Source organism: Canis lupus, chromosome 20, assembly GCF_003254725.2.
Source record: "Canis lupus dingo isolate Sandy chromosome 20, ASM325472v2, whole genome shotgun sequence".
NCBI classification, from domain to species: domain Eukaryota; kingdom Metazoa; phylum Chordata; class Mammalia; order Carnivora; family Canidae; genus Canis; species Canis lupus.
In genome coordinates this window covers 8,551,616-8,579,073 of record NC_064262.1, presented here as the reverse complement: position 1 = coordinate 8,579,073, position 27,458 = coordinate 8,551,616, and the positions used below count along the sequence as shown (strand labels likewise).

Below are 27,458 nucleotides of genomic sequence, written 5' to 3'. Positions count from 1 at the left end.
TGAGGATTCTTTACAGTACTTAGGAGAAGAGGATGGTTTTGAACCAATTAGGATTTATTTATTCAACAAGCATTTTCTTGAGGCTTTATACTATGCCAGGCACTCTGGGCTGCTGGAGACACAGAGGAGTCAGTTCTTGTCCCTATCTGGGGACCTCACATTCTAGTGGGAGAGGCAGATGTCTGAGCATGGTTCTTAAACTCTGAAGGGCCTAGAAATCATTTGAGATACCTTGGAGTGGAGAAAGACTCTAGCTATGACTCAAAATTGAGAAGCCATAAAAGAAAAGATTATGCATTGAATTACATTTAAAAAGTATTCTGAGGTCACCTGGGTGGCTCAGTCACTTAAGAGTCTGACTCTTGATCTCAGCTCAGGTCTTTTTATTATTTTCTTCTTTCTTTCTTTCTTTCTTTCTTTCTTTCTTTCTTTCTTTCTTTCTTTCTTTCTTTCTTTTTTCTTTCTTTTTCTTTCTTTCTTTTTTAAAAGATTTTATTTATTTATTCATGAGAGACACAGGTAGAGTCAGAGACATAGGCAGGAGAAGCAGACTCCCTGTGGGGAGCCCCATGTGGGACTTGATCCCAGGACCCAACCTGAGCCAAAGGCAGATGCTCAACCACTGAGCTACCCAGGCATCCATGCCTCAACTTGGGTCTTGATCTCAGGGTGGTAAATTCAAGCCCCCGGGGGCTCCACACTGAGCATGGAGCCTACTTAAAAAAAAAAAAAATTCTGCATGTTCAACTTGTCATACCTGGGCAGAGTCTAATGACATACACAAATAAAGCTATATTGCAACTAATATAGGCAAGATGTTGATCTCCTCTCCCTCTTTCTCTCCCTCTCTCTGTCTCTGTCTCTGTCTCTCTCTCTTTCTCATTCTCTTCTTCCTCCTCTATCTATATATAAACTAAGACCAACAACATCGTAGAAAAATGAGCAAAGGATATGAACGCAATTCAGGGAAATGAAATACAAATGACCCTTAAACATATGAAAAGGCATTTAATCCCACTTACAGAAATTTAAAAAAAAGAAATAGAAATACAACATGAAACTACACAGAGATGTGATTCTTCACCCATCAGACTAGCAGATGTTGTTGGCAAACTGTGGGAAAGCAAGGAGTCACACACAATCACATATTGTTGGTGAGAATGTAATCCGTCTAACCTCTGTGAAAGACAATATGTCCAGATCTATGAAAATTACAAACATCATATATTCTTTGACCCAACAATACTAATTTTGGAATTCCAGACTATAGATCTACTTGCTCAGGAATGAAATGATAAAATGTACAAAATAAATAAATAAAATGTACTGAAGCTATGTTTGTAATAGCAAAATACTGGATATGATCCAAATATCCTACAAGCAAGACAAGTTAAATAAATTATCTTTTAGGGCAGCCCAGTGGCTCAGCGGTTTAGCGCCACCTTCAGCCCAGGTCATGATCCTGGAAACCTGGGATTGAGTCCCACGTAGGGCTCCCTGCATGGAGCCTGCTTCTCCCTCTCCCTCTGCCTGTGTCTCTGCCTCTCTCTCTCTTCTCTGTGTATGCTCATGAATAAATAAATAAAATCTTTAAAAAATTATCTTTTAATCATATAATGGAATAACACTAGGAAGCAAAAAAAAATTGAGGACGTTCTTTATATATTGATTTGGGGGAAAATCTCCAAGATATATTATTACATGGAAACAAAAAGCAAGGTCTTTAATAGTGTGTATAATACAGTACCCTCTGTATTTAAGAAAGAGTAGAACAAGAATATAACTTTACATTTGTTTGTCTGTGCTTTAAAAAAACTCTGGAAATAGATACAATAACATTAAAAAAAAAAACGAAAGTGTTTTCTTGGTTGGGGTGGAGTTGGGCAGACTGAGTTGAGACCTAGGAAGATGGGGAGCAGAGTTGAGAGGAGGAGTTTTCACTGCATGTATTTTTTTTTTAAATCAGAGGACTTGGGGATCCCTGGGTAGCTCAGCGGTTTAGCGCCTGCCTCCCACGTCGGGCTCCCTGCGTGGAGCCTGCTTCTCCCTCTGCCTTATGTCTGCTGCTCTCTCTCTCTGTCTCTCATGAATAAATAAATAAAATCTTTAAAAAAAATCAGAGAACTTTATTTTGATACAATTTGCTTTCACTGTAATCTTCTATATTGTATTTTGTACATTCAAAAACTTCATTCTGAGAAGGGGTCCCCAGGGTGCCAAAGATGTCTATGGTACCAAAGCAGTTACATATCACTGCTCTAGGGGTGCCTGGTTGGTTCACTCAGTACAGCATGTGACTCTTGATCTCAGGGTCATGAGTTCAAGTCCCACGTTGGGCATGGAGCCTACTTAAACAAAACAGAAAGAAACAAAAAAAAAAATCTTGCTGCTGTAAATGATCACACCTTTTCATTATTGCCCTTCCCTTATGACCATTTGCATTTTAAAATAACAACTTTATTGAGATATAATTCCCATACCATAAAGTTCATCCTTTTAAGATGTACAATTCAGTGGTTTTTAGTATATTCACGAAGTTGTCCAACAATCATTGCTATATAATTGTAGAATATCTTTATCACCCTCAAAAAGAAACTGCATACCTATTACAATTAATCCCTTTTTCCTCCTGTCAATCCCCACTCTGCTTTTGATCTTTATGGCTTTGTCTATTTTGATAATTCATATAAATGGAATCACTCAATATGGGGTCCTTTATGACTAGTTATTCACTTAGCATAATATTTTCAAGGTTCACACACGAAGTAGTATATGTCCTTCCTCACTGCCAAATAACTATTTATGGACATACCACATTTTTTTATCCATTCATCAGTTGATGAATAGGGTTATTCACTTTTTGACTATTTTAGTAATGCTGCTATAAATGTTTTGTACAAATTTTTGCATAGATGTATGTTGGGTATATATCTAGGAATGGAATTGCTGGGCCATATTAGTAACTCTAATTTCTTTAGGTACTGTCAAGCAAATTTTCCAAAATAGCTGTACCATTTTACATCCCTACCAGTCATTGAGGGTTCCAATTCCTCACATCCATGGCAACACTTGTTATGGTCTATCTTTTTTATTTTAGTCATCCCAGTGGGTGTGGAGTGGGATTTCATAGAGATTTTGAAATGCATTTCCCTAATGACTAACAGTGCTGAACATCTTTCTATGTGCTCATTGTGCAGAAATGTATTATGTTGTTTGATTTCTAAACCACATAAATGCATTACCTAGTCAACATTTTATTTTTTTTTAATTTTTATTTATTTATGATAGTCACACAGAGAGAGAGAGAGAGAGAGAGGCAGAGACACAGGCAGAGGGAGAAGCAGGCTCCATGCACCAGGAGCCCTACGTGGGATTCAATCCCGGGTCTCCAGGATCGCGCCCTGGGCCAAAGGCAGGCGCTAAACTGCTGCGCCACCCAGGGATCCCCCCTAGTCAACATTTTAGATTAAAAATAAAGAATCTCAGCCCAAATGATTTATTTGGGTAAAGGCAAGGCCCAGAGATATATGGTCTTTTAAAAAGATTTATTTATTTATTTATTTTAGAGAGAGAGCACACACACAAGTGGGGGAAGGGGCAGAGAGAGAACGAGAGAGAACCCTTGAGCAGAATCCCTGCTGAGTATAGAACCTCATGCTAGGGTTGATTCCAGGACATGAAATCATGATCCACTTATCTGACTGGGTCACCCAGGTACCCCAGAAATACATGCTGGGTGATTAAAAAAAAATTCCTGGGTGATTCTATCACAAATGGTCCTAAATTAGGCTTAACAAACACTGCAACTTACTGAGTGAGAGCCATGGGAGCTAATGTCGGAGCAGGTGAATTTTGCTGGAGTAATAAGATAGATTCTAAAGGGTCAGCAGAAGTTCCACAGGGCAAGAAAAGATTCTCAAGAGAGTATAGGGGGAGGAGACAGATACAAGCATACTTTACTTCATCATACTTCACTTTATTGTGTTTCACAGATATTGCATTCTTCTTAAGTTGAAGGCTCATGGCAACCCTTCATTGAGCAAGTCTGTCAACACCATTTTTCCAGCAGCATTTGCTCACTTCATTTCTCTGTGCCACATTTTGGTAATTCTTGCAATGTTTCAAACTTTTTCATTATTATTTTATTTATTATGGTGATCTATGATCAGTGCTCTTTGATGTTACTATTGTAACTGCTTGGGGGCACCACGAACCATGCCTATATAAGACAGAGAACTTCATTAACCAGCATTGCTGTGACTGCTCCACCATTTGGCAGTTTCTCTCCCTGTCTTCCTCTCTTCAGGCCTCTATATTTCCTAAGACACAACAATATTGAAATTAGGCCAATTTGATAATCCTATAATGGACTCCAAGTGTTCAAGTGAAAGGAAGAATCACAAGTCTCTCACTTTAAATCAAAAGCTAAAAATGATTCAGCTTAGTGAGGAAGACATGTTGAAAGTTGGGACAGGCTGAAAGCTAGTCCTTTTGTACCAAACAGCAAGTTGTGGATGCAAAGGAAAAGTCATTGGAGAAAAGTAAAAGTGATACTTCAGTGAATACATGAATAATAAGAAAGTGAAACAGTCTTGTTGCTGATATAGAGAAAGTTCTAATAGTCTGAATAAAACATCAGACTAGCCACAACACTTCCTTAAGCCAAAGCCTAATTGAGAGCAAGGCCCTAATTCTCTTCAATTCTCTGAAGGCTGAGAGAGATGAGCAAGCTGAAGAAGAAAAGTCTGAAGCTAACAGAGGTTGTTCATGCGGTTTAAGGAAAGAAGCCGTCTCCATAACATAAAATTGCAAGATAAAGCAGCAAGTAGAAGCTGCAGCAAATTATCCAGAAAATCTAGCTAAGATCATTAAAGAAGGTGGCTAATGAAACAACAGATTTTCAGTGTATATGAAACAGCCTTCTACTGGAAGAAGATAACATCTAGGATTAAAAAAAAAAAACATTTTATTTATTTGAGAGAGTGAGAGAGAAAGAGCATGAGCAGGGGCGGAGGGAGAGGAGCAGACTCCCTGCTGACTAGGGAGCCTGATTTGGGGAGGGGGGGGGGTGATCCCAGGATACTGGGAACATGACCTGAGCTGAAGGCAGACACAACCAACTGAACCACCCAGGTGTCCCCATCTAGGACTTTCATAGCTAGAGAGAAGTCAGTGCCTGGATTCAAAGCTTCAAAGGATGGGCTCTCTTGTTAGGGACTAGTGTAACTGGTGACTTGAAGTTGAAGCCAGTGCTCATTACCATTCTGAAAGTCCCAGGGCCCTTAAAAGTTATACTAACTCTACTCTGTGCTCTATACATGGAACAACAAATTCTGGATAATAGCATGTCTGTTTATAATGTGATTTACTGAATATTTTAAGCCTGCTGTTGAGACCTACTACTTAGAAGGAAAAAAAAAAAAGATTTCTTTCAGAATGTACTGCTCATTGAGGATGCACCTGGTCACCCAAGAGCTGTGGTAGAGATGTATGAGATTGATGTTATTTTCATGCCTACTAACACAAAATTGGATCAAGCGGTCATTTAGACTCTCAAGTCTTATTATTTAAGAAATACAATTTTCGGGATCCCTGGGTGACTCAGTGGTTGAGCGTCTGCTTCTGGCTTGGGTCGTCCCCAGGTCCAAGGATCCAGTCCTGCATCAGTCTCTCACGGGTAAATAAAATCTTTAATAAATAAATAAATAATAAAAAATTTTAAATGCCAAAGCTATAAATAAAAAAGGAAATTGTATTTCTTTTTTTTTTAAGATTTTATTTATACGTGAGAGACACAGAGAGACAGAGACATAGGCAGAGGGAGAAGCAGGCTCCCCGCAGGTAGCTCATGGACTCCATCCCAGGACTCCGGGGAACACGACCTGAGCCAGAGGTAAGACGCTCAACCACTGAGCCAGGTGCCACAACATTTTTACTTTTTAAATAGACTCTACACCCAGCGTGGAGCCCACCGTGGAGCCTGGACTCATGACCCCGAGGTCAAGATCTGAGCTGATAACCTAAGTCGGACACTCAGCCGACTGGGCCACCCAGGCACGCCCACATCCTTGACATTTAAAAAAAATGCAGTCTAGTTATCTTATAGAATGTCCTTCAATTTATCTATTAGATGCAAGTTAAGGATTTTTGTCAGATATAGCGCGGAAGTGATGCCCTGTGCTCAGTGTAAGGGAAAGACAGATGTCAGTCTGTCTCATCACTGACCGAGTTAACTTCACTTCCTTGAGGGAGGGTGCACCCTAGGCCCCTCCCCCTGTCAAGTTACCAGTTTCTCTTTGCAACGATTAAGTCATCCACGGGGAGAGAGTCTGAGACTGTCAATCACGTGTGCTGCTGGGAGAGTTACAGAGCCCTTTTCTACTATCACTTCCCCGTCTGTAAAGTGGGGACAGCGATGTCTTCAGTTTAAAAAGGTGAACGTGGGATCCCTGGGTGGCGCAGCGGTTTGGCACCTGCCTTTGGCCCAGGGCGCGATCCTGGAGACCCGGGATCGAATCCCACGTCGGGCTCCCGGTGCACGGAGCCTGCTTCTCCCTCTGCCTGTGTCTCTGCCTCTCTCTCTCTCTCTCTTTCTGTGACTATCATCAATAAATAAGAAAATTAAAAAAAAAAAGTTAAAAAAAAAATAAATAAAAAGGTGAACGTGGGATCCCTGGGTGGCGCAGCGGTTTGGCGCCTGCCTTTGGCCCAGGGCGCGATCCTGGAGACCCGGGATCGAATCCCACGTCGGGCTCCCGGTGCATGGAGCCTGCTTCTCCCTCTGCCTGTGTCTCTGCCTCTCTCTCTCTCTCTCACTGTGTGCCTATCATAAGTAAATTAAAAATAAAAATAAAAATAAATAAATAAATAAAACCAGGAAATCCTTTATAAAAAAAATAAAAAGGTGAACGTGCTGGAAGGCTAAGTGATATGGTCCGAGCAGATGGCAAAAAGACGCCATCCGTAGAGATTAATTTCTCGCGCATTCCAAAAAGGGAAGGCGTGGGGGCTGGGGGGAGGGAACCGCCGCCGCCGCCGCCGCCGCCGAGCACGGGCGCGAGCGCGTGCGCGTGCGCGAGCGCGTAACCACAGAGTCGGTCCTCCCGAGACAGAGAGGCCGGAAGTTGTCCTCGCGGAACCTCGCGGCTGTGAGGGTGGGTAGCTGAGGCGGCTAACGGGGTGTGCAGGCGGCCTGGCCCGGTAGTCCCGGCGGTGGGTCGGCGTGAGGGGTCCTGGGGTTCTGGGCGGGGATAATGGCATCTCGGGCAGGCCCGCGAGCGGCCGGTACCGACGGCAGCGACTTTCAGCACCGGGAGCGCGTCGCCATGCACTACCAGATGAGGTATGAAGCGAGGCGAGGAGCACGGAGGCCTGGGAAGCGGCACGGGCCCGGCCTCAGGGGCTCACCCCACCCCGCCCGGCCGCGCGCACCTCCTCCCGGGACGGCTCGGGGCCCGGCCCCCACTTCGGGAAGCCCCTTCGCTCCCATAAGCGCCGGATCGCCCTGTGCCCCGGGAGGGTCCGGTCCCTGCCCTCTAGGCTCCGGAGTCTTGCGGTGCTGGCCTCGCCGTGGGACCTCGGAAACCCGGGTTTTAGTTGGAATTCAGTTTCCTCATCTGTGAAGGGCAAAGCCATCCACTATTTAGGTTTTGGTGAAGAATTAGCGAGGTAGTAATTCGTGTAAGTCTGCCCAATACACGGTAGCTGTTGTATTTGGGGCAATGTAGACCATAAAGTCCAGCCTTTCCTTGCCTAAAATGAATTTTAGGAACGCTCCCGCGGGGATTTCTACATTCGTTTATTCATTCAACAAAAATTTATTGCGTTTCTATCCATCAGGCATCTGTGCTAGGCACCGAGGATATGAGAGTAAGCAAAAGCAGATCTGGTCTTTGTTTGCATGTTATACCTTCAATAAAAATGTTTTTTGTTTTCTTTAAAAAAAAAAAAAAAAAAAAAAAAAACAAGGAAGCTGGTCCCTGCCTTCATGGAGCATGAAGTCTCCAGGTGACTGACTTCTCACCACCACCACTCCAGGTGACTGACTTCACCACCACCACCACCACCGTTGCACATTTTCCATAGTGAATATTTTTTAAATAAAGATTTTGAAAAGAGATTTTCTTTTCTTAAATCCATCAAAATCTCCCAGAATGTTTTTCACATCTTTCCAGAGTTTTGTTTTGTTTCAAGATTTTATTTATTATTCATGAAAGACAAGAGAGAGGCAGTGACACAGGCAGAGGGAGAAGCAGTGACACAGGCAGAGGGAGAAGCAGGCTCCACGCTGGGAGCCCGACGTGGGACTCGATCCCGGGTCTCCAGGATCACACCCTGGGCTGAAGGAGGCGCTAAACCACTGAACCACCCAGGCTGCCCCTCTTTCCAGAGTTCTGAAGAATGACAAAGAAGCTCTTTGGACCTTCATTTCATTCTTATCATTAGACCCCTGCCTGAAAGGATATCACCACACAAGTGTTTTGGTGACTATCCAGAGCAGAAACTGCCCTCAGGGGTGTGAAGAGGATACATAGAGATCCCGAGAGAATTAGAATAATAAGAGAGATATGTGCTTGCTTTGGCTATAAAATCTGCTCTACTGGGGAAGTATGGGCAGCCTGAGTTGTTTTCCTTGCTGCCAGTATCTTTCCTGTAGGCTATATTCTTACAATGCAGTCAAAGTCCTCTCTAAACACAGCTCTGAGTTACTCTTTTGCTTTTAATCTGACTCCTAGTCTTTGCAACTTCATATCCTGCTATTCCCCTTCCCACTACAAAGTATTCCTGCCACACCACCTGCTTTCCTGGAACACAATGCTTATGTCTTTTTGCCTGCCTGCTATTACCTCTAATTGGAATCCCAGCTCGACCTACCCTTCAGAGCCTAGCTTAAATATCACTGTCCTCTAGATAGCCTCCAGACATCCCATCCTAAGCTGAACTGATTACTCCTTCCTGTGATATTATATATCTGACAACATCTATTTACCAGAGCTCTTCCAGTTCATTTTCTAATTATTTTTTCTTTTCTTTTTTTTTTAAAGTAGACTTCCCATCCCCCATGTGAATCCCAATGTGGGGCTTAAACTCACAACCCTGAGATCAAGACCTGAGCTAAGATCAAGAGTGGGACACTTAACTGGCTGAGCCACCCAGATACCTCTTATTTTTTCTTTTGTTCCTTGTCCCTAAGCCTCCAGGCAGGGATTGTATCTTAATCATATTTGTATCCCAGTGTCCAATATAGTTGCCTGGCATATAGTTGGTGTTAGAAAATTTTGAATGAAAGGTACTTCTTCCTCTGCTCTGCCCCACAGTGTGACTCTCAAGTATGAAATCAAGAAGCTGATCTACGTGCATCTGGTCATATGGCTGCTCCTGGTTGCCAAGATGAGCGTGGGACACCTGAGGCTATTGTCGCATGATCAGGTGGCCATGCCCTATCAGTGGGAATACCCGTATCTGCTGAGCATTGTGCCCTCTCTCTTGGGCCTCCTCTCCTTCCCTCGAAACAACATTAGCTACCTCGTGCTCTCCATGATCAGCATGGGGCTCTTTTCCATAGCTCCCCTCATTTATGGCAGCATGGAGATGTTCCCTGCTGCACAGCAGCTCTACCGCCATGGAAAGGCTTACCGCTTCCTCTTTGGTTTTTCTGCCGTCTCTGTCATGTACCTGGTGTTGGTGCTGGCAGTTCAAGTGCATGCCTGGCAGTTATACTACAGCAAGAAGCTCCTAGACTCTTGGTTCACCAGCACACAGGAGAAGAAGCGTAAATGAAGCCTGCCTGATGGACTCTTCTGTGGGGTGAAGCCTGGGCCTCCCACCGAAAAGAGTGAGAAGGTAGAGGAGCTGTTGTGAAATTGTTGGTGATTTTGGCAGCTAGTGCAAACTAGGCCCACATTCTGGAAAGCCCCTCCTATTGACATCAGCTGAAGTGGCAAAACTGTATTTAATTTATTCCTGGTTGGCTGGAACTGGGTGATCAACAACTATAAAACAAACTTCAGCTGGTTGAACTTAAGGCCCTTCAGGGTTTTTCTTTAAGACTGAGTGTCATCCTTGCCTCTTGGTCATTCTCTCCACTTTTGTCCATTACCCCTTAGGCATCAAGACCGAAGGAGATAGGGAATAAATCAAATTCTACTTTAATCTGTAGGTGGTGGGGCAGGAAACATTTGGGAGGCTCCCCCTGCAGTCTGTTGTCTCCACTGCAAAGCATTTTATTTAAAAAGAACTTCAATAAAGTTACAACTGCCTTCTCCACCCTGTGCCTTGTGTTGGGATTTGATAAATTGTGAAAGGTATGTTGCTTGAGTGGCCTTAGACATAAAGAGGCAGAAGTTTCCCAAGAAACCTGGAAGTAGCAGTAGAGATGTGAACTGGGCGTAAGGAACCTTAGTCATAGTAGCAGCCCTGCTGCTGATTGACAGAAACTAGCATGGGCCATAGATTTTAATCTCTCTACCTGTAAAATGGCCCATCCTCATCCTGCTTGGATTATGGGCTCTTCTTTTGGTAAGATATTCATGTTTATTATTCAGTGTTAACAGGTTGTCATTTATATGTCTAGTAATATATTAATGGTATCCAAAAGAATTTTAAAGTATCCCTGCATGTAATCTGGGTGAAATATGATATACATGTGAAACAACTAATAAACATGCCATCTAATGATATGGAGCATTTTTAACTTTAAAAATGGAAGTGGGAAAGAGATCTGTGAACTAAAGGCCCTCTTCACGCCTAAAAGTCTGACACAGTAAATATTGCAGGAAAGATGTGTGTCCCTTTGATCTTGTCCGCTTGACTTTATAGTCTCTGGATGGTTTCTGGATCTCTTAATTGCAGACTTCTACCCTCTCAAGGGTTCTAGTCCTTTTTCCCCCAGTACTTTTATTCTATAAACATTAGGCCTATACTCAGTCATTCTTAGATCTGGCAGTAGTTATACTGCAAAACTTCTTCCTCTGCATGTCCTGTCATCTCAAACTCTGTGTGTCCCAAATTTAACTCCTTGTTTTCTACCTTATACCCATATTTCCTGTATCCCTGTGTGCAACTGAGTATAACAAAAGCACAGCTCAGGGCACCTGGATGGCTTATTGGTTGAACATCTGCCTTTGGCTCAGGTCATGATCCCGGTCGTGATCCTGCATCAGGCTCCCCACAGGGAGCCTGCTTCTCCCTCTGCCTATGTCTCTGCCTCTCTCTGTGTGTCTCTCATGAATAAATAAATTTTAAAAAGCACAGCTCTAGATCATCAAGTCTCTACTATGTGCCATTGTTTTTTGAATAAAATACCTTAATCTCTTTCAGACATTTGTGAGGTATGATTTCAGTGCACTTGCATTATCTTGCATTATCTCCCAATACTCTCACAGTCTTTCTCAGTCAGTAGAACCTCATGAATTCCCATATTGCTTTCATGTTTTCCCAGTTTGCTTAAAAATTTCCCTTTTATACCTTTATATGCCTTTATTACTTATCCTTCAAGATTCAGTTTACATGGTAATTTGGGAGCCTTCTGGTTGCTTCAATTCAAAGTGTAAGAGTTCTTTCTTTGAAATTGGGTAGCAGTTTTATTTTACCTCTTATTGACAGAAGTATTTGTTTACATGTATTTTCCTTACCCCTTGCTCAGTACCTGATACATGGTGTGCCCTTTATTGAATAAAGTAACTTGTCCTACTGTAAACTGAAGACGGGATGTATTGCACAGAGGGAAGAATTAGACTGAGGCAGGGGTAGAATTTGGAGAACAAAGGAAAGCAGATGGAAATGTGTGGGTAATGGAATTATGTCCACCAGGCACAAATTGCTAATTTTCAAAGAATTGGGATGAAAAAAATTTTTAAGTTAAACTTTTTTTGTTTGATTATTGGAGTGATACTTCAGTCTTAGAGTGCTTTCAAAGACCCACTATGGAAATTACTGTCAATGCAAAAAAAAAAAGCCAGTTGATTTACTTTAGGTTTCTACTTGTTGGGTTATTGGGATTCTGCTTTTCCAATCATTTTTTTCCTACCTCATGGTTGTAGTATTCCCTGAAGCAAACAAGAGTTTTGAAAGAGATCTTGATTTAGTGGGAAGACCATTGTATTTGGATGGTGGAAGATGGGTTCGAGTACCAGCACGCCTAATTGAATGGCTAAGATCAACACTGCCTATTTCACAGGACTGTTTTGAAGATCAAATAAGATAAAGTATTATGAAAGTGTTTCGTGAACTATGTAACACTTTATAAATGTGTGGAAAGGTTCTTCCCTAGTGTTTGCAGATCTCAACTATAGGCATTGGAGGGACCCTTAGAGAACACCTAGTGCATGAGAAAGGCAGTGTGGCATAGTGGAATGAATTTTAGCTTCTAAAATTAGATTGACTTAGGTTGGAATTATGCCTTTTGCCTTGAGCAAGATACTTGAATCTCTGATTTGATTTGACAAAAGGGGATCATCCTAGCTACCATCGTAGCTACCAGGATTGTGAAGATTAATTAAAATAATGTATATGAATAGTACATAGCAATACTATTAAATACCAAAGCAGTACTTAGTAAATACCCAAAATCCCTTTTCTTGACAAGCATTGCTAACCTCCCCCTTTCAGACTGGGAGTCCCTATCTCTTCTCTTGGGCATAATCTCTTGCCTTGGAACTCTGGAGGTTGATCCCTTCTGGGAGAGCAGAAGTAAGGAAGGAACACTCTTCCACTCTTGGTTTGCACTGGTCTGGTCTAACATGTTGGCCCCACCTGCCTAAGTTCCCCTAACAAGAGCCCCAGTTGCCCCAAGGGACTTTAGGAATCAGCCATGACAGAAAGAGGCTGGAGTTGCTGCATGATCTGACCAGAGTCCATGTAAGGGTAAGGCTCAAGAAACAGCTGTCTAAGGCCCCCACAGCGTGCTCTCTATCTGAGCATGTGCAGGGGCCTGCCAAGACTTCCTGAGTTCCTGGCTTGGTCCCCAAGTAAAGGTTATTAGAGCTAGAGCATGAAGTCTGGGTCAGCTCATTCAGACACAAACCGCACGTTAAGACAGGCTTCGGCCATCTTCCAAGAAGACAGGGCTCTGTGCTGCAGTTGACTTTTACTCCACCTAGCCATCTTCTATTCCAGCCACAGTTACACCTTCCTTGTTGACTCTTCCCCAATAATCCCTATTCATCTGGAAGTCTGACCATTAACTCACTATCATAAGACCTACTTTTCCTATGTTCTTTCTAACTATTCCAAATTCTCCCTTCGCATTGTTAACCCTACCAACTACGTTGCACTGCTAAGTCGAGTAATTCTGTGGTCTCTAGGACCCAGAAACCCTTCACCCTCCCACAGATTTCCCCAAGTTGTGTGTCCTGGCCAAAAGACGCAGTGGTGAGTCCCAGCTCTCCATCTCTGTGTTTGGACAAGTTACTTAATCTGCCTAGGGTTTTCCAGTCTGTAGAATGGTTTTAAAAGACTGTCCCCCCCCAAAAAAAAAGACTGTTCCCCCCCCCCCAAAAAAAAAGACTGACCTCAAAATGAGATAATGTGGGCAAAGCACACAGGCCTAGAGTCTGATAGTAAGAGTTTAGCAAATCTTAAACTGATTCCCTACTCTTTCCCAGTACCTGAGTTCTCCTGCAGTGCTTTTTACCCTAAATAATTTTTTAGGTCCCATAATCAATAGGCAAGCCAGCAGGACAGTAAATAAAACACAGACCTTCTTTTCTTTCTTCTTTCCCCCTTTCTTCCTCATCTTTTTTCCTTTTCCTTTTCTATGCTCTCATTTTTATTCCCTTTCCATTCTTTATTTCTTTTGTATGTGTGAATATGGGCCCTGTTCTGTCTTTTCTGTTTCTCCTACCATACGTTAGCCAGGGTCAGGGAGCAGTTAAGGATATATTTTCACTGTGACAGATCAGAAGATACAAAGAGGTCGAAAAAGAGAAGTATGTGAGAATGGAACCAAGTTTCTCGCTTTATGCCCTCAGCATTGGAAAATGCATTATTAATGTAGATCTAAACTACTGTGGATTAGGTAAAGATTGAGGGGGAAGACCCCCTAACCTGTCCTTAGTATGGCCAGACCTTTTTCTTCCTTGGTAACTTACCGATCTATTTTTGCAGTGATAGGCTCCAAGGCCAAAAAACAGACCTGTGCCAGGCAAACCTTTTTCCCAGGAAGAGGGTAATGAGACAGGGGGAAGAGAGACCGTAGGCTGGTAGAAATGAATTGTGAGAGGTTGGCAGATTTGGAGCTCCCTGGATAGAGACCTTGATGAAATCACTCTTCTTCCTTATTTATCTCTTTATAAAAATGAATAATTCTCACTTTCTCATAAGTTGATTAAATGGATCAAATATGAAAGTGCTTGTCAAATGTGAAGCAGATAAACTGTTGCTTAGATAAAATGTATCATTACTTGCAGTTATTCAACTACAAAGCACCCATTTGTTGACATCCACTGCTAGGCATTGGAGAACATAAAGAATAGGAAAGGGTCCTTATCTTCTAAGGAACTTAAAAGCCAGAGGGTATTTTTAGGATAATGAGTACAATGGGTCTTCAGACAGTGGACCTGAAGACTTAGGAACTAGAATTGGCTTGAAGAAGGCTAGGGTCAGACTACTGAAAGGGGCAGAGGGACAATAACAATATCAAGATGACTTAACCCCGTAGGTGTGCCCTGAACTTGTTTTCTATGTGTGTCACCAAGGTAAGGACTGAGCAGTTCAAGTGCTCCATGAGCAGGAGGAAGCTGTGGGATGATGGGGAGGGTCCCCACAAAGCCTGGAGCCTCGTCAGCATCGGAAACCACAGGAAACCAGGTCAGTGCGTGGGGCCTGCTCCCACAGCTCCAGGGCTCAGCTGTGTGCTCTGGGGCTTTCTGAGCAGCCGGTACTGATTAGAGGATTCTTGAAGTTGGAGGCCCCTTTGGCATGGAGCCTTTTACCCAGAAGAGCTGGGTGGAGAGAAAAGGCTGGGCTATAGTCTTGAGGGTCAGCCAGGTGGGGAACAGGAGGCATATGGGAGCATGTGAGGTCTATGTGCATCCTACAGGGACTTTTTGTCGTTCTGCTCAACTCTAAATGGTGCCTCAGGGACACAAAGGGAAGTGTGTCCCTTATGGTCACAGCTGTCTCCAGACCCCATTGCAGAACAGTGCTTAGTAGTTCTGTTAATTCTCTAAGTGAGGGGATGAGACCCATCTCCAAGGAAGCTCTAAGTCCAAGAGCATTAGTGGGCGGGTCAGATGTACTGGGTGTTGGCAGGAGTAGGAGGGGTTAGGAAGTGGGGACAGCCTCCATTCCCCTAACTGGCCTCTTTCCTGTTATTTCTCTGCCTGAGCTGTAGCCCCTGGCCCTCCAGGTGGGAGCGGCAGGGTTTTCTTGGGGAGAGGGAGCTCTGTCCCTCCGCTAGGAGAAGAAGGAATGTGGCTTGGCTGGCTGGTTAGGATCTAGGATCTAGGAGGAGCTTTGGGGCAGGGCGGGGCAGGGACAGGCAGAGGCGACGACTCCTGCTCCCTGTGCTCCCCGCTGCTGCTCAGCAAGGCTCTGCTGCCCACCTTCAGGCTGTGCAGCCATGTCCTGGGCACTCTGACCCCACGGAAGCCCATGGGGAGCCCCAGACTGGCAGCCCAGTGCCTCCCTCTTCTCCTGCTGTTTATTGGCCTCTCTGCCTCCGCCAAGATTGGCCGCTCCTACCTGCCCCGCTGGAGCACCCACTGTCTGCTGGCCTCCCACATGGTAAGGTAATGCTGCTGTTGCCCAGTGGGGACACTTGCCTGCCAAGCTGGTGAAGCTCCCCACTCCTCTGCCTGTCCTCTCATGTCTTCCAAGGCCCTGTGCCCTGGTGCAGTCCCCGTATGTCCTCTATATGGTCTTGGAGGGGTAGCAAAGGTTCTGGTGTGCTGAGCGCCTGGATGGGGTAGAGCTGGGAAAAAGAAGAGCCACAATGGATGAGCTATTAGCTTATGGGCCTTGGAATTAGATGATTTGAGGCAAGGACCACAGGGAGAATGTCCCCCATATAGGAATCTCTACTAATAATTCTTTCCTTTCTTGCCCCTACTGGGCCCTGTGCCTTCAGGAAGACACTCTCACTGGTGAGTCTCATTCCGTGCCCTACTTCTCTTTTGTGTCCCTTGTTCCAGACCCCTGGTGAACTTTCCATTCTAATTTTTGGTTCTCGACTTGGGAAGGAGCATATCAAGGAAAAAACATGGGGTTTAGAATCAGGACAAGCCTGGATTTGCATTGTAGTTCCTCCACATACTCCACAGTGGCTTCAGGCAGTGCACTTAGCCCCTCAGACTCCCTGTTTCTGAGGGGTAGAGCAGCATAGTGAACAGGATTGTACTGTGAAATCTGTTGCCCCTGAGGGGCAGGGGGGAATTAAAGGAGAGACAGGATAACCTCTAGGCATTCCCCCTTAACAGGTCCCTCCCTCTTGTCAGTGATACAACCATGATCCTTCACATCTTAGGGTCCCTTTCTGGTTTGCAAATCCTTTTCCCACATGCTATCTTACTTGATCTTGACAACAGTCCTACTTTATGAATGAGGAAGCTGAGGCTTTGATAGGTCAGTCATTTGCCCAGAGCCACACATCTCAGTCTCAAGTACAACTTGTCTGAGGCAGGAGGGACTTCCTTGGATTCTACCATTTGATTTTCTTTTCCTCTTTCCCAGGAAGGTCTGCCTGTATTCCTTGCCATACCCAGTTGGCCCTTCCTGTGTCCCTAAAGCCTTGGTGTGTTCAGCTCTGGCTCTGCCCCTATTATTTGTGCCTGCATCTGGTGTCAGATTCTTCAGGTATGAGAAACAGCCCTTTGGGCTATTCTCAATGGAGATGTGCATTAGGGGTGTTTTGGGGGTCCCCAGGCTGAGGAAGGTGGGACTTACCCTCCTAGAACAGATGTCTCTCCTGTTGTCAACCTCAACAGAGACAGGTCATCCTCAAATAGGAGACCACGACTGATATTCATGGGTTCAGCCGTATCATTTTGTGAAGGTGTTTCTCCTTTCTACTGGCACCAATGCTTGAGATCAAATTGTTTTAGTTCTGTGAGTTTACTATTATTACCTTCTCTTTGCGAAGTAAGGTCTTTCTTATTCAACTCTATATTTTCATTGCCTAGTTCAGTGCCGGCACATACAAATTCCCAAACACTGCTTAAGAATCAGCAGTTTCTAATTTTTCACTGTTGTAAATAATGCTACAATGGACATTTTTTAAAAAAGATTTTATGTATTTATTAGAGACAGAGAGAGAGGTAGACACAGGCAGAGGGAGAAGCAGGCTCCATGCAGGGAGCCTGACGTGGGACTTGATCCTGGGTCTCCAGGATCACGCCCTGGGCTGAAGGCGCCACTAAACCTCTAAGCCACCTGGGCTGCCCAACAATGGACATTTTTGCCTTTTTCTCTACCTAAGGAATTAGTCCTTTTTTGACTGTATCATAACTTTCAGGACTAAAGAAGCTTGATACCATTACCCTCCATGATATGAAATGACTTACTGTCTAACATCAGACCACATTTCCAGATAGGGGAGGGGCAGTGAAGGCCTGGATAGTAAATTGTTAACTATGTCCTTTCCTGCACAGGCCTCCGGGGGGGTTGGTTCTACCTCCTGGTGCAGAAATACAAAAAGTCACATAAGTTCCGGTTCTGTAGGAGACACAAGATGCCAGCATATGCTCAGGTACTCCCCTTGCCAGTTCCAGCTCTGCCCTATGCCTCCCAGCCCTTTCCTTTTTGGCCTCCCATTTTGTTCTCTAGCCCTAGGAAAGACAGAAAGCATGGCGATGAAGTAAAAACTATTCTGTCCACTACACAGTTAGGGACACCGAGGCCTAAAGATTGAGTGACTTCCTGGGGTGCCCCAGGTTCCAGAAGCAGGAATAGAAGCCTAATTCCTGGCCTAAGGCCACCCATGTTCTCTGCCCACAGAGGAAGCTGATGAGTAGCTGTTGTCTGTCTGAGAAGGGTCATCACATTGCTGTCCCCTCCCCAGACATCTCTCACAAGGGGCTGCGCTCTAAAAGGACCCAACCTGCAGATCCAAAGGCAGTGGAAGATCTCCCCAGACCCAGCTCACAAAGGCATGAAGGTAGGCATGGGGTATGACCAGAGATGGGTGCAGCCAAGTAATAGTGCCTGCGCATAGGCCAAGAGACAAGGCTACCAGGTCCTCGTCCTCTCCAGGGCCCGAGTTCTCCTTTGATCTGCTGTCTGAGGCACGGGCTATTCAAGTGACCATTCCTCCAGGACCTGAGGTCAGCGTGCGCCTTTGTCACCAGTGGGTACTGGAATGTGAAGAGCTGAGCAGTCCCTTTGACACCCAGGTATGGAGTGTCATCTCCCTTTAAAAAGCCAGATCACACAGCTCTGGAGCATAAAGGTCCTCACTGTTGTATCTGTGGGGAGACCAAGGCCCGGAGAGGGACAGGCATTGTCTGAGACCTCCATACAGATCTGAAGTGCCTAGCATTAAACCTTCTCTGGATAAGACAGAAAATGCAGGAGTCTTTGTCACCTGGGAGGAGGGGATGGGAAAAGGCAGGCAGAGACTTGGAGCAACCATGAATGCCTAGCAGAGAAATGAATACAGTGTATATCCCCGGAGAGAAGAGCCTCTAGCGAGATTCAGGTTGCATTAAGAAGCCTTTTCAGTTCCCCCAAGAAGCAGTCACATCTGTCTGGGTCCCCTTCCATCTCCCTCCTTTCGCTGTTCCCCCTTGGAAAATGTGATGTCGTCCCCCATTCACTCAGCCCAGGCCTAATACCTCCACTTCAACCTCCAGATGCCCTGGTATGTAGCTGATACCATCTACAGGGACCGAGGCTGTATCTCTGTGTCCCTTGGCTCTCTTCATTTATTATTTTTTTAATATTTTATTTATTTATTCATGAGAGACCCAGAGCGAGAGAGGCAGAGACACAGGCAGAGGGAGAAGCAGGTTCCACGCAGGGAGCCTGACGCGGGACTCAATCCTGGGTCTCCAGGATCACACCCCAGGCCGAAGGCGGCACTAAACCACTGAGCCACCCAGGGATTCCCCGGCTCTCTTCATTTCTAAGATGAAGATCACTGTGGTGCTAGCATTTAATTAATAAAATTAATGCTTCTAGCATCTAGCATCCTCCCTGGCATACAGTATGGGCTCCATAAATGTAGGATCCTTCCCCTATTTCTTCCCCCTCCCCACTCCATATATTGAGATAGCTAGAGCAAATAGACTACAGATCAGGGACACCTTCCACCTCAAAGGAAATTCCTCAGTGAAAGAAATAAATCTAAGAGGAAGAATAGGATGTGCTTGCCAAGGTCCCAGCTTCCTACTGCCCTGGTCCAGGGTGCCTAAGCTCTTTCTCAGGCATTTCTTCTCTCCTTTTGCTGCTTCGTCAACAGAAAATTGTGTCTGGGGGCCATGCTGTAGACCTGCCTTATGAATTTCTTCTGCCCTGTCTGTGCATAGAGGTGAGCAGAACAAAAGGTCTGGGTTTTCCATGGCTCCACTTCTAGGTCTCCCAGAGGCACAGCTGGTCAACCATATGTCCAAGTAAGTCAGGTCTTAGAAAGACAGGGTGTTGATGAGAGGCTTGGGCAGACTGCTGCCAGCTGGACTTTAAGCCACATGTCGGGTCAGAGAGGGAAGTGTCCTGCTGAACATGAGCTATTTTGGGGGGCAATTCCAACCTCAGTCCTATCCTAAACCCAGCTTCCCTAGGTTCAGACTGACCTCAACCCACAGAGACAGAGTATGCAGTTACCTTCACTGTGTGTTCTGAGGAGTCATGGTGGGGGCACATGTGACCCCTACAAGGTTCCATACGGCTCCAAAAGTCTTGTCCGCATGAGCCCTCCATGGCACTCCTTTTCTTACAAAGCATGAAGGCTTCTTTGGACTAGACCAAAAATGCAGGGGTCTTTGTCAGCTGGGTAGGAGATAAAAGGGAAGGGGCAGACAGACACATGGGGCAACCCTGGGGGTTGGGGCAGTCCAGAGGGAGGGGTCCATACAGGGCATGCCTTGGGGATCACTGAGAGTGGAAGCCAGGAAAGCTAAAAGCAGACAAATGTGGACCTCCCCTCTCCAGGGAGAAGAGGACTCATCCTCACATTTACTGAGCTTGCTCCTGTACTCGGGTCACTCACCACCTACCCTTGCCTAAACCCTGTACTGCTTCTTCTCCTCAGTGCCCTGCCGGTTCAGGCAGCTTACATCAGGGCCAGGCCAAGCCAGAATGAGTTTCAGGTCTGAGTGATAGAGGAAAAGCCTTTCCTATGACCCTCCCTGACTGTTCCCCTGTCCCCTCAGGCATCCTACCTGCAAGAGGACACTGTGAGGCGCAAAAAATGTCCCTTCCAGAACTGGCCTGAAGCCTGTAAGTGCTGCACATATGCATTCTTGTGCATTCACTGCCTCTCTGTTTCTCTCTCTCACACACACACACACACACACACACACACACACACACACACACTTCACACCTATGTTGTGGAGGAAGCCTCCAAAAGGTATGCAGGCACTTCCCTGGAGTTGGTGGGGGAGAAAGAAGGACTACCATATCTACCAATCAGCCTGCCAATAAATCAGAGTATTGAACATTGTACTAGGTTTGAAATATGAGACCCAGGAGGTAGTGTCCTAAGAGGACGGGTGAGGAGTCCTGCAGTCACCTCCCACTAATTCTTCTCTAAACCTGATAGTCGCCCTGCCTTACTTGCCAACTGTTAATGAGGCTTGTATTCAATCTTATATGTGAAAGTGGCTGATGATGTCCAAAATACCATATTCATGTGATTATCCCAAGTTAAAGAGATGGCAGCCCAAAACAATAAAAGACTAGCACAAAGCAGCCTACAGTCTAGGGTACCATTATAACTAAGAACTAGGCTGTAGGCCATGAACTCAGGAAAGGGAGAAGCCCATGAAGGCTGTCTGATAGGAGGTCTCTCATGGGAGGTGACACCTGAGGTGGGCTCAGAAAATGGGCAGTGTCTCAAAAGGAGATGAGGGGAGGCTGGGACATTCCTGGTTCTGAGAGGAACCTAAGCAAAGATATGCAGGTATTGAGTTTGGGGAGCAACCTGAGAGCTGGCCAGAGTGGAGGCACAGGAAGAAGATGAGACAGCTAAGTAGGAAAGGTCTTAAAAGGTAGGGAGAAGTCCTCCTCATTTATTGGGTACCTAGACATGCCAGCAACTGGGCTGAGCACCTTTACAAAGTCATCCTTTGCTGCCCCAGGGGATAAGGATGCAAAATGAGGTGGAGGACAACCCCGGGCCCAGGCCTCCCTAGCCCTCACTCTGCCTCTGCCTGTCGCCTGCCCAGATGGCTCGGACTTCTGGAAGTCAGTGCACTTTACTGACTACAGCCAGCATAGTCAGATGGTCATGGCCCTAACACTCCGCTGCCCCCTGAAGCTGCAGGCCTCCCTCTGCCAGAGGCAGAACTGGCACACCTTCTGTGAAGATCTCCCCAATGCTACGGCGCAAGAGGCAGAGGGGGTGAGAGCGGCCTCCCCAGAGCTTGAGTGGGCAAGGCTGGTGTCCAGGGCCCTGCTCCCTAACTGCCTTTTCTTACCACAGTGGTATGTTTTGGAAGGAGTAGACCTGCACCCCCAGCTCTGCTTCAAGGTACAAGCATGTGTGACAGTGGATGGGTAGGGGTATGGATGGTACCTGGAACTGGCTGACTTGCCATTCTTGGATTTCTCAGTTCTCTTTTAGAAATAGCAGCCATGTTGAATGCCCCCACCGGACTGGTGAGCCAACAAGTGACCCTGGCTAGGGCCCCCTTCCACCATTTAACCCTTCCTCAACTGTGACAAGCCACACTCTAGCCCTGTTCCAACTTCTTTGTCAACCACAGCCCAGCTCCTACCACCTTCCGCAAACAGAGTGTCTCCCATCATACCCTTTCCCACCCTGGCAGCTCCATCCTGGAATGTGAGCATGGATACCCAGGCCCAGCAGCTGGTCCTTCACTTCTCCTCAAGAATTCATGCCACCTTCAGTGCTGCCTGGAGCCACCCAAGCTTGGGCCAGGACGGTTTTGTGCCCCCTGTTTACAGCATCAGCCAGGTATGGCCCAGCCAGGGCTTTCCTCTTCTCCTCCCCCATGGTCTTGTTGCTCAGAGCATAGCAAGTGTAGGCAAGCAAATCTCTAATTTATATCATCTGGTTATTTATTTACTTGATCAGCCTTTGTTCAATTGGTTTCTCTGCCAGTCTGTGGGGTCTTCAATGGAGCAGCTTCTAATCCTTTTAGTTTCTGAATTTACAGAGGACGAGATAAACAGAGGCAAGAGACTGGGCATCCCACCTCCAGCTGTCCTCTGACCCTCTCAACCTGATGCCACATTTTATACCAATGCTATCTCTTGAACCCAGCTGTCCTCTCCCTCTGTGTTTCTGTTTGTCTCCACAAGGTACTTGGCAGACGTTCCCTGACTATCTTGGGAGGCAGAGCCCCGGAAGCTGAAGTGCTCTTTGCAGAATATTGTTAACTACTGACAGATTTAATTTTATTATGTCAACTAAGAACAGTTTGACTAACAGACTCTTCTATGTATCTGATATACTAACTACAATCAAATATATCTATCAAACCACAGCACCAATCTGACTAAGCATGACTAGCTCTTTCAAATTCTTTCTTAAACCTTCACTGGTAGCTTGCTTATTTGTTTTGCCTTCTATGAGGGCTTCCAAGCAGATGGGGGTAGCAAATGTTTAAGAATGTTTAAGATTTGGGGATCCCTGGGTGGCTCAGTGGTTTAGCGCCTGCCTTCAGCCGAGGGTGTGATCCTGGAGACCTGGGATCGAGTCCCACGTCGGGCTCCCTGTGTGGAGCCTGCTTCTCCCTCTGCCTGTGTCTCTGCCTCTCTGTCTCTCTGTCTCTCATGAATAAATAAATAAAATATTTTTTAAAAAAGAATGTTTAAGATTTAACACCAAGCCATGCTTAAGATTTAAGACAAAGTGACATGGGATAACCTAAAATTGAGAGCTAAATCCATGGACTCATTTGTTTCTGGGAGCTAGAAGACCACCTTCATTGAGTTCAGCCATGATTTGAAAGTCACTGAGTTAGCATTTGCTGACAGCTGGCTGGAGAATGGGGTCTAGAACAGGGGTGGTATAGGGGTTGGAGGTAGAGGGTGTTTCTGAAGGATGGAGACCCAGGTCAACTTCCTAACCAGTACCCAGAGCGTAGGGTGGAGCCATATCCTGCCTATATACAGACGGCAGTCAATTCTGCCCAATTTAGCATGCATTTACTGAATCCCTACTCTGTGCCTACTTTGTTTTAGGCCCTGGAAGATACACGAAAAGAATATAACATAGTCTCTGCCCCTAAGGTGTCCCCAGCGTGATAAAAGCTACTACTACTAAAAGAATACACCCTGTACTGTGTATGATAAAGAGTGTTAACATGCATATTCCCATGTGATGCTCTCCATAACCCAGTAAAATAGAGACTATTGTCCTTATATACAAATGAAGAAACTGACAGTCATGGAGGGAGGTAACCTATCTCCACACAAAGAACACACAGCGAGGAATCACAAAGGCATAGTTAAGCCTGCCTTTTTTTTTTTTTAAAGATTTTTATTTATTTATTCATGAGACACAGAGAGAGAGAGAGGGAGGCACAGACACAGAGGGAGAAGCAGGCTCCATGCAAGGAACCCTATATGAGACTCCATCCCAGGTTTCCAGGACCACACCCTGGGCTGAAGGCGGCGCTAAACCTCTGAGCCACCCGGGCTGCCCTAAGCCAGACTTTTTGAACTATAGTTTGACTTCACAACTTAGGTTCTTTCCAGTGGATAAGCCATCCGTTCAGATATGCAGGGCAGGGAAGGAAGGCAGGTTATAGTTAAGCTCCTTGGTTTATGAGCTGCCAGAGGACAGAGACAATGTTTGTGTCTTCTTTCCTCAGAGCTTGACACAATGTAGACACCCAGAGCATGTTTGTTGATGAATGCCTGATTGCCTGATTAATACGTATCTGTGCAGCGGTTTATTTTTTTAAATTTATTTTTAAAGATTTTATTTATTCATGAGAGAGAGAGAGAGAAAGAGAGAGAGAGGCACAGACACAGGCAGAGGCAGACGGAGAAGCAGGCTCCACGCAGGGAGCCCGATGCGGGATTCCATCCCGGGTCTCCAGGATCATACCCTGGGCTGAAGGCAGGCACTAAACCGCTGAGCCACCCAGGCTGCCCCTATTTTTTATGTTTAAAAATATTTTATTTATTTATTCATCAGAGACACGGAGAGAAAGGCAGAGACAGACGCAGAGGGAGAAGCAGGCTCCATGCAGAGAGCCTGATGTGGGACTTGATCCCAGGACCATGGGATCCCACCCTGAGCTGAAGGCAGATGCTCAACTGCTGAGTCACCCAGGCGTCCCTATATAGCAGTTTAGATCTGGGATTGATCACTGGGATGCTTGAGAATAAAGCAAGGGGAAGACTTCTTTCTTGTCAGCAGTGGCACTTGGCCTTAAGTCTGGGTAGGATTTGGGTGGGGGGTGGGTAGAAAGGAAGAAGAGTGTGGGCAGATTCAGACTGGACAGAGTCTGATTAGACTCTCTGGGGACAATCATTCTGCTCTTTGTTCACACAGACTCAGGGCTCAAGCCCAGTGACACTAGATCTCATCATTCCCTTCCTGAAGCCAGGGAGCTGTGTCCTGGTAAGGAATCCTGCCCTCACTCTGTACACATTCCTCTAGCATCTACTCTACAGGTGGACACACGGGGCAAATCTAGTCTGCAAAAATGTTTGGTTTGGCCAGCATGGTGTTTAAAATTGGAGAGTTGCTACCATTTAAATATTGAAGAGTCATATTTTTAAAAGCTGATTTGCTGATTTCTGGCTTCTCCTGAAAAAAAAAAAAAAAAAAAAGTATCGGAAAACCTGGTATTCTATGTCCACATTTAGGCATGGTGACAACAGGCTTGGGCTCAGTGGCATCTGATTACTTCATTCAGGGCCTGTGTTCTCCTGGTCCTCATAGATACCTTGGCTTTAGTTTTTGAGTTTGCCCCTCTTGACCTATTGTGTGGCACAGCAGGAGCTGGACCAAACACAAACCTTGTGCTGGAGAAATTTCCTACCTAGGGTGATTCCCCTTCTCTACCCCCATTCAACATCCCCTGGGAGGAGGGGCTACCCTGGCTTACAAGGATGGGGGTTCTGTGCCCTCAGGTGTGGAGGTCAGATGTTCAGTTTTCCTGGAAGCACCTCTTATGTCCGGATGGTGAGTTCTTGGGTGAGAAAGGGTGGGGTAAGAAGGAGTTTGGGCAATGAAGAGCCTGGCTTGGCCTCACCCTGCTTGCCTCAGTCTCTCATAGACACCTGGGGCTCTTGATCCTGGCAATCCTGGCCCTCGCCACCCTATTGGGCATTGTTCTAGCCCTCACCCGCCGGCGCCCACTGTCAGGTACGCTCATTCTGGGGTAAACTGAGTATTCAGGTCCGCACAGTGCCTAGGCTAGTTGCCCCCCACCCTTCCCCTGCCTGGGCTCCCTTCTGGCAGAGCCATGTCCGTGCTGCTCTGTGGAGCTCTGTGCTCCCCAAGGTGGTGAGCTTCAGGCCCCCTAGTGGTCAGGAATGGTTAAGGCAGCGCCAACGTCCCTCTGTGCAGATGGTTCACTGTTTTAGTGCTCTCTGGGATGAGACCAGTGGGGCGGAAATCCAGCCGGCGCTGCTCTTGCCAAACCTAGCGCCCTAGACCTGGCCCCTTCCGGACGCTTTTATCTAATTAACCCAAAGCCATCCTATAGGCTAAAGCTGTCTTGGGTACCCACCCCCAGTGCAGATAAGGAGTCAGGTGGGACACCGGATGAATTAGCCCCAAGGCTCGGGGATGGGGCTGGGCGGAGGTTGAGGGTGAAGTAGGGGAGGGGAAGTCCTGGGCTCCCCCTCAGCCCCCTACCTTGTTCATCTGCTGCTCCCGCCCCCAGGCCCTGGCGGAGCGCGGCCCGTGTTGCTCCTGCACGCGGCGGACTCGGAGGCGCAGCGGCTCCTGGTGGGAGCGCTGGCTGAACTGCTGCGGGCAGCTCTGGGCGGCGGGCGCGACGTGATCGTGGACCTGTGGGAGGGGACGCGCGTGGCGCGCGTGGGCCCCCTGCCGTGGCTGTGGGCGGCGCGGGCGCGCGTGGCACAGGAGCAAGGCACCGTGCTGCTTCTGTGGAGCAGTGCGGGCCCCAGTCCAGCGCGGGGCCCGGATCCCCGCTCCGCGCCCCTGCGCGCCCTGCTCCGCGCCGCCCCGCGCCCCCTGCTGCTGCTCGCTTACTTTAGTCGCCTCTGTGCCAAGGGCGACATTCCGCAGCCACTGCGCGCCCTGCCGCGCTACCGCCTGCTGCGCGACCTGCCACGCCTGCTGCGGGCGCTGGACGCGCAGCCTTCCACGGAAGCCACCGGCCGAGGCCGCCTCGGGGATCGGCAGTGCCTGCGGGGTCGCCTGGAGCTGTGCCACCGGCTGGAACGAGAGGCCGCCAAATTGTGCCCACCGAGGCTGAGCAGGGACAGGCGTAGGGGTACTGGTTGGAATCCCTGAAGGAGCCTTCTACCCTAGAATCCTTGGGGTGCCTCCTCAGGACTACTGGCCCCAAATCCTTAGGCTTTGGCTGCTAGCCTGAAAGCAGAGCACCTCCCTCGCTGTCCTAGCCCTTCCTTACGCGTCCGGCTTCTTCCTCATGCCTACCCTTTCAGAACCAGCAGGGAGAGTTTCTGTTTACTGAGGGCTCCACTGACTCGAGTCCTGTTGGGGATAGGGGAAATCTTCCCACTTCTTTTCTTCAAAATTCCAGAAAGAGCAGTCTGCACATGCTCCAGTCCAGGCTTGAGAGGTATGGAGCAGAGGTAGAGGAGGCAGGAGAGGTGGAAATTCTGAGTGAGGGATGACTCCAGGGGGGTGGGAGAAAACCCCTTTCTGTGGCAGGGATACTGTTTTCCCATACTGCAGCTGTGCCCAGAGGAGGGAAGGAGGGAGGGAGCCTGACCCAGGGAAAGGGGTTTTGGTCTTGGGTCGCCAGGGCCAGGGCCGACATGGTAGAAACCAAGATCAAGAAAAATGAATAAAGGCAAATGTAATGGATAAGCCAAGAGACACAATGTGCTTCTCTGGTAGACCCAGGATACTGAGTTGGAAGAGGGGTCCACACAGCCCTGCCTGGGTGTTGTTATGCATTTGGGCCTGGGTTTGCAGGCCCAAATCTTTCATGTCCACATCCACAGCCACATCCTTCACATTCTCAGAAGCAATGCCTCTGAAAAGGCGAAGGAGGACCTGGAAAACTTGATCCTCACTGTGAACAGGTTCAGAAAGGTCCATGTGTCATGCAGCCAGCCCAGGACAACAGCACGAACGGGGCCTCTGCCTGGCTCTGGGTGCTGAGTTTCTTCCCTCCATACCACACTTGAGCAGAGGCCAGGAAGTGGTGAAAAGC

General features: G+C 46.8%; 2 protein-coding genes across 21 annotated transcripts; both read left to right on the top strand.

Moving 5' to 3' along the window:
- Positions 1–7,070: 7,070 nt before the first annotated feature.
- JAGN1 (jagunal homolog 1) lies at positions 7,071–10,266 on the top strand. Of its 3 annotated transcripts, none has more exons than XM_025450384.3 (2): positions 7,071–7,154; positions 9,318–10,266. In XM_025450384.3, the coding sequence occupies exon 2, from the start codon at positions 9,391–9,393 to the stop codon at positions 9,778–9,780; it is 390 nt and encodes a 129-aa protein (XP_025306169.1). In that variant the 5' UTR covers positions 7,071–7,154; positions 9,318–9,390; the 3' UTR covers positions 9,781–10,266. The 3 variants fall into 3 exon arrangements, with proteins under 3 accessions (XP_025306169.1, XP_025306160.1, XP_025306175.1); XM_025450375.3 differs by lacking the exon at positions 7,071–7,154 and adding an exon at positions 7,202–7,342; XM_025450390.3 differs by lacking the exon at positions 7,071–7,154 and adding an exon at positions 8,014–8,037.
- IL17RE (interleukin 17 receptor E) lies at positions 7,094–27,109 on the top strand. 18 transcript variants are annotated; one of them, XM_049098581.1, is made up of 18 exons: positions 7,094–7,154; positions 14,697–14,808; positions 15,528–15,731; positions 16,070–16,085; positions 16,672–16,794; positions 17,589–17,686; positions 17,935–18,094; positions 18,190–18,329; positions 19,397–19,465; positions 20,307–20,373; positions 21,324–21,499; positions 21,581–21,628; positions 21,711–21,756; positions 21,864–22,075; positions 24,629–24,697; positions 25,213–25,264; positions 25,349–25,447; positions 25,971–27,109. In XM_049098581.1, the coding sequence occupies exons 2-18, from the start codon at positions 14,746–14,748 to the stop codon at positions 26,564–26,566; spliced, it is 2,238 nt and encodes a 745-aa protein (XP_048954538.1). In that variant the 5' UTR covers positions 7,094–7,154; positions 14,697–14,745; the 3' UTR covers positions 26,567–27,109. The 18 variants fall into 18 exon arrangements, with proteins under 18 accessions (XP_048954538.1, XP_048954548.1, XP_048954553.1 ...); XM_049098583.1 differs by lacking the exon at positions 7,094–7,154 and adding an exon at positions 7,207–7,342 and having other exon boundaries at positions 15,552–15,731; XM_025450190.3 differs by lacking the exon at positions 7,094–7,154 and adding an exon at positions 7,207–7,342 and having other exon boundaries at positions 21,927–22,075.
- Positions 27,110–27,458: the final 349 nt, after the last annotated feature.

Coding starts and splice junctions, on each gene's coding strand:
- JAGN1 (XM_025450375.3), top strand. CDS start 7,254: ATGGCATCTCGGGCAGGCCCGCGAGCGGCCGGTACCGACGGCAGCGAC. Junction 7,343..9,317: donor GCCATGCACTACCAGATGAG/GTATGAAGCGAG, acceptor TCTGCCCCACAG/TGTGACTCTCAAGTATGAAA.
- IL17RE (XM_049098581.1), top strand. CDS start 14,746: ATGATGGGGAGGGTCCCCACAAAGCCTGGAGCCTCGTCAGCATCGGAA. Junction 24,698..25,212: donor AGCCAGGGAGCTGTGTCCTG/GTAAGGAATCCT, acceptor CTGTGCCCTCAG/GTGTGGAGGTCAGATGTTCA. Junction 25,265..25,348: donor GCACCTCTTATGTCCGGATG/GTGAGTTCTTGG, acceptor TGCTTGCCTCAG/TCTCTCATAGACACCTGGGG.